The following is a 2706-nucleotide window of genomic DNA, read 5'->3' as shown; positions in this document are numbered from 1 at the left end:
CATTGCTAAGTTGTAAGTAGCAGGGCATGGGAGCAAAACCATGATGGGAAGATTTAGAGGAATGAATAGTGTTGCTAGGATGGACCATCTGCCAAATGGCTTGGCTTTAAATCTTCCCAGAATGGTTTTCCTCCAGTGCCCTGCTACTTACAGCTTAGCAATGGGGCAGCAGCTTTCCTGTCGCTGACAGATAAGAGCCACGTGGCGGCAGGGAGCATTCCAGAGGCAGGTGAGAAGGAAGAAGGAATGCTCACTACAGCTGCCCCATCTCCTGAAGTTGCTGTGTCATTGTAGTCCACAGAGCAAGGGGCCCTGGTTGTGGAAGTGAGAGTTCGGCCTAGTGGTCAGAGCTGTGTCCAGGGAGAAACTCACATCAGGTCTGCAGTGAAAGAGGTTTTGTACCCACTCATGTTTGTCACATCCACGCTGAGCAAAAAGGACGCAAGTTCTTCCCCTGCGTGGCGAAGATGTGCAGCTGTCCCCTGCAGGGGAAGGGGAATGATTTCACTGTCAGTCAGGTGGGCGAAGCTGTGGGTAGGAGGCCTTTTCTGTCCTCCAGAAGTCAGGTCCCTTCTGACTGCTGTGACTTGAGCACACGGCTAACAGACGTGAGTGTTCATGATGGGAGTGCTGTGTGCAGTACATTTGGTTTCCCCACTATGCCTGCGATGTAGGCAAGGGCCACAGGAAACCTACGAGTCTGCTCTTTGTGCAACCCGCCGCACAAGCACCTGGCTCACTGTTCACTTCAAAAAGTTGTCCAAGTAGCCAAGACCCCTCTCTGCTGAGGGTTCGACCCCATCTGAGGGTGCAACCCCCCAGTTTGCAAATTGCTGAGAGAATGCCGTGCTCGGTGTCTTTTTGACACAGGGCCAAGAAAAGATTGAAAAATGAATAGTTTTGAAATAGTTATGGGCTCCCAACTGCAGACAGAGCTAAGGAGGAGCCCCCTACCCCCCAACTCACATGGGCTTGCTAATGCACCGGGAAACAGAAAGCAACGGTTGTTCTGCAGCAGTTCAATTTTTTGCCCTAGTCACAAAGGTTGGGTGCCTGTGTTTTCTGATTAACGAGGCTTTCCCTTCGCGCAGGCCTTGGCTTGCGTAAACTGCAGTGTTTGCAGAAGAGTGTGCAAACATAAATGGGGACAGGTCAGCTCAGCAAAAGAAACTGGCCTTCCCGCTCATTGGCAAAGGGGTCTTATCACACAACCTCCCTCTCCCTGGTCACACAAGCGCCCTGCACTGCCTGGCACAAAATCAACCCCTCCAAAGCACTGCTTTGGGACGCTGGCAGGGCCTTTGCTCTGCAATGGGGACGCTCTGCCGTTTGAGACAGCTGCGAACGACTCTGGGGTCAGAATTCCACAGCTGGTGTAAATTACAGGCGCCAGACGCAGCCAGGAAGCAGCTACCAAGGATCTATGTGACCAGGCGGATCCCACCGGAGGGGATGAAGATCCTGAGCCAGTCGGGGCTGTGAGTATTCCTTGTAGTTCAAAAACCCGCCCTGGGAGAAGGGAGGCCAAGCATGGCCCCTCCTCTCACACCCTGGTCCCTCACTGCAGCCTGGGAAGTAACAGTGGTGTGAGACTGGAGTCAGTCCTGGGGGGTTTAATGTGAGCAGTTGCACAAGGGACTCAGTAGTGTCCAAGAAAGGAGAGGGCACTAGATTTCCATTAGTTCCAGGCTGCATTTCTCATGGGCTTGTCTGTCTCCCCCAGCTAGCTCAAAAGCAGGTGCCAAGGCTGAGATCCTGGCCCCACAGACGAACATGGATGCTTTGCCATTGACTTCAGTGGGACCAGGATTTCACCCCACTTGGGTGAAACGTTTTTCGGCCTCGATGACTACATTACGTTGGGTCATTGCAAAGGCTGAACACGTGGCTGTCTCCCTGCATAGCTGCTCTTTGGGTTTGCTGCAGCTCAAATTACATAATTCATAGTCAAAGGAGACCGCAGCGGTAAAGCTGTTGGGAACTCATTTTTGCCCTGGCAGTGATTCACCTGCATTGTAAAACACCTGTTCTAAAGTGCCATTTTGGCATTGAAATCCAGAAAAATTTTACCATGGTCTTTAGCAGTGGCCTTTACTCAGGGGGCCTGCTGGAATTCACAAGCAGCCCAAAACATATATGTGCTGGGGAAACCATTACGAAAATGTAAAAGCTGGATGCAATTCTTTACATGCAAGCTAATGATAGGCTAATGATAGGCTAATGATAGGCTAAGGCATTGATAAAGCTTTCTTCTGCAGCCATGTCCCTTTACAATGTAAAAATCAGACCGTGTTCCAAATGATTGCAAATACCATTTTAATATTCTAACCAAATATGCAGCTCGTGCTCAGAGCCGCATGTAGCCTGACTTTACACAACAAATCTCTCTGAAAAAATTAGATAGTGTGGGATTGTCTAAAACAAAATATTGAGCTTTGAGAAGCCAAGTGTAATGACGGCAGAAAAAGAGTGAGTCTTAATTAAAGAGCGTTTGAGCCAAGTGGGAATTAGATGCTGAATGGATGACTAGGCTATGCGCCTAGTAGATGAAAGTTAAATAATAAAACAGTCAATGAGTTAGTTCAGAACTTGGGATGGTTTATGCAACGTTCCCTGGGGTCAAATGCAGAAGGCCAGGAATGGTGACTGGGTGCACCAGTACCAGGGCGAGGTCAGCATAGGGCATGAAGGAGTAAAACTCAGCCC

The 2706-nt window shown here is 49.7% G+C and overlaps 1 protein-coding gene across 2 annotated transcripts in view; it reads left to right on the top strand.

Moving 5' to 3' along the window:
* Positions 1 to 1191: 1191 nt before the first annotated feature.
* Positions 1192 to 2706, top strand: part of LOC142012977 (glyoxylate reductase/hydroxypyruvate reductase-like) — a 29471-nt gene continuing 27956 nt past the window's right edge. For both annotated transcript variants that reach the window (XM_074994007.1, XM_074994008.1), the window contains exon 1: positions 1192 to 1478. In XM_074994007.1, the coding sequence (XP_074850108.1) occupies positions 1312 to 1478 (167 nt within the window). In that variant the 5' untranslated portion in view covers positions 1192 to 1311. The remainder of the gene's footprint in view (positions 1479 to 2706) is intronic.

The sequence above is a fragment of the Carettochelys insculpta genome, chromosome 5, assembly GCF_033958435.1.
Source record: "Carettochelys insculpta isolate YL-2023 chromosome 5, ASM3395843v1, whole genome shotgun sequence".
Taxonomy (NCBI): domain Eukaryota; kingdom Metazoa; phylum Chordata; order Testudines; family Carettochelyidae; genus Carettochelys; species Carettochelys insculpta.
This window is presented reverse-complemented; position numbering and strand designations above follow the sequence as displayed.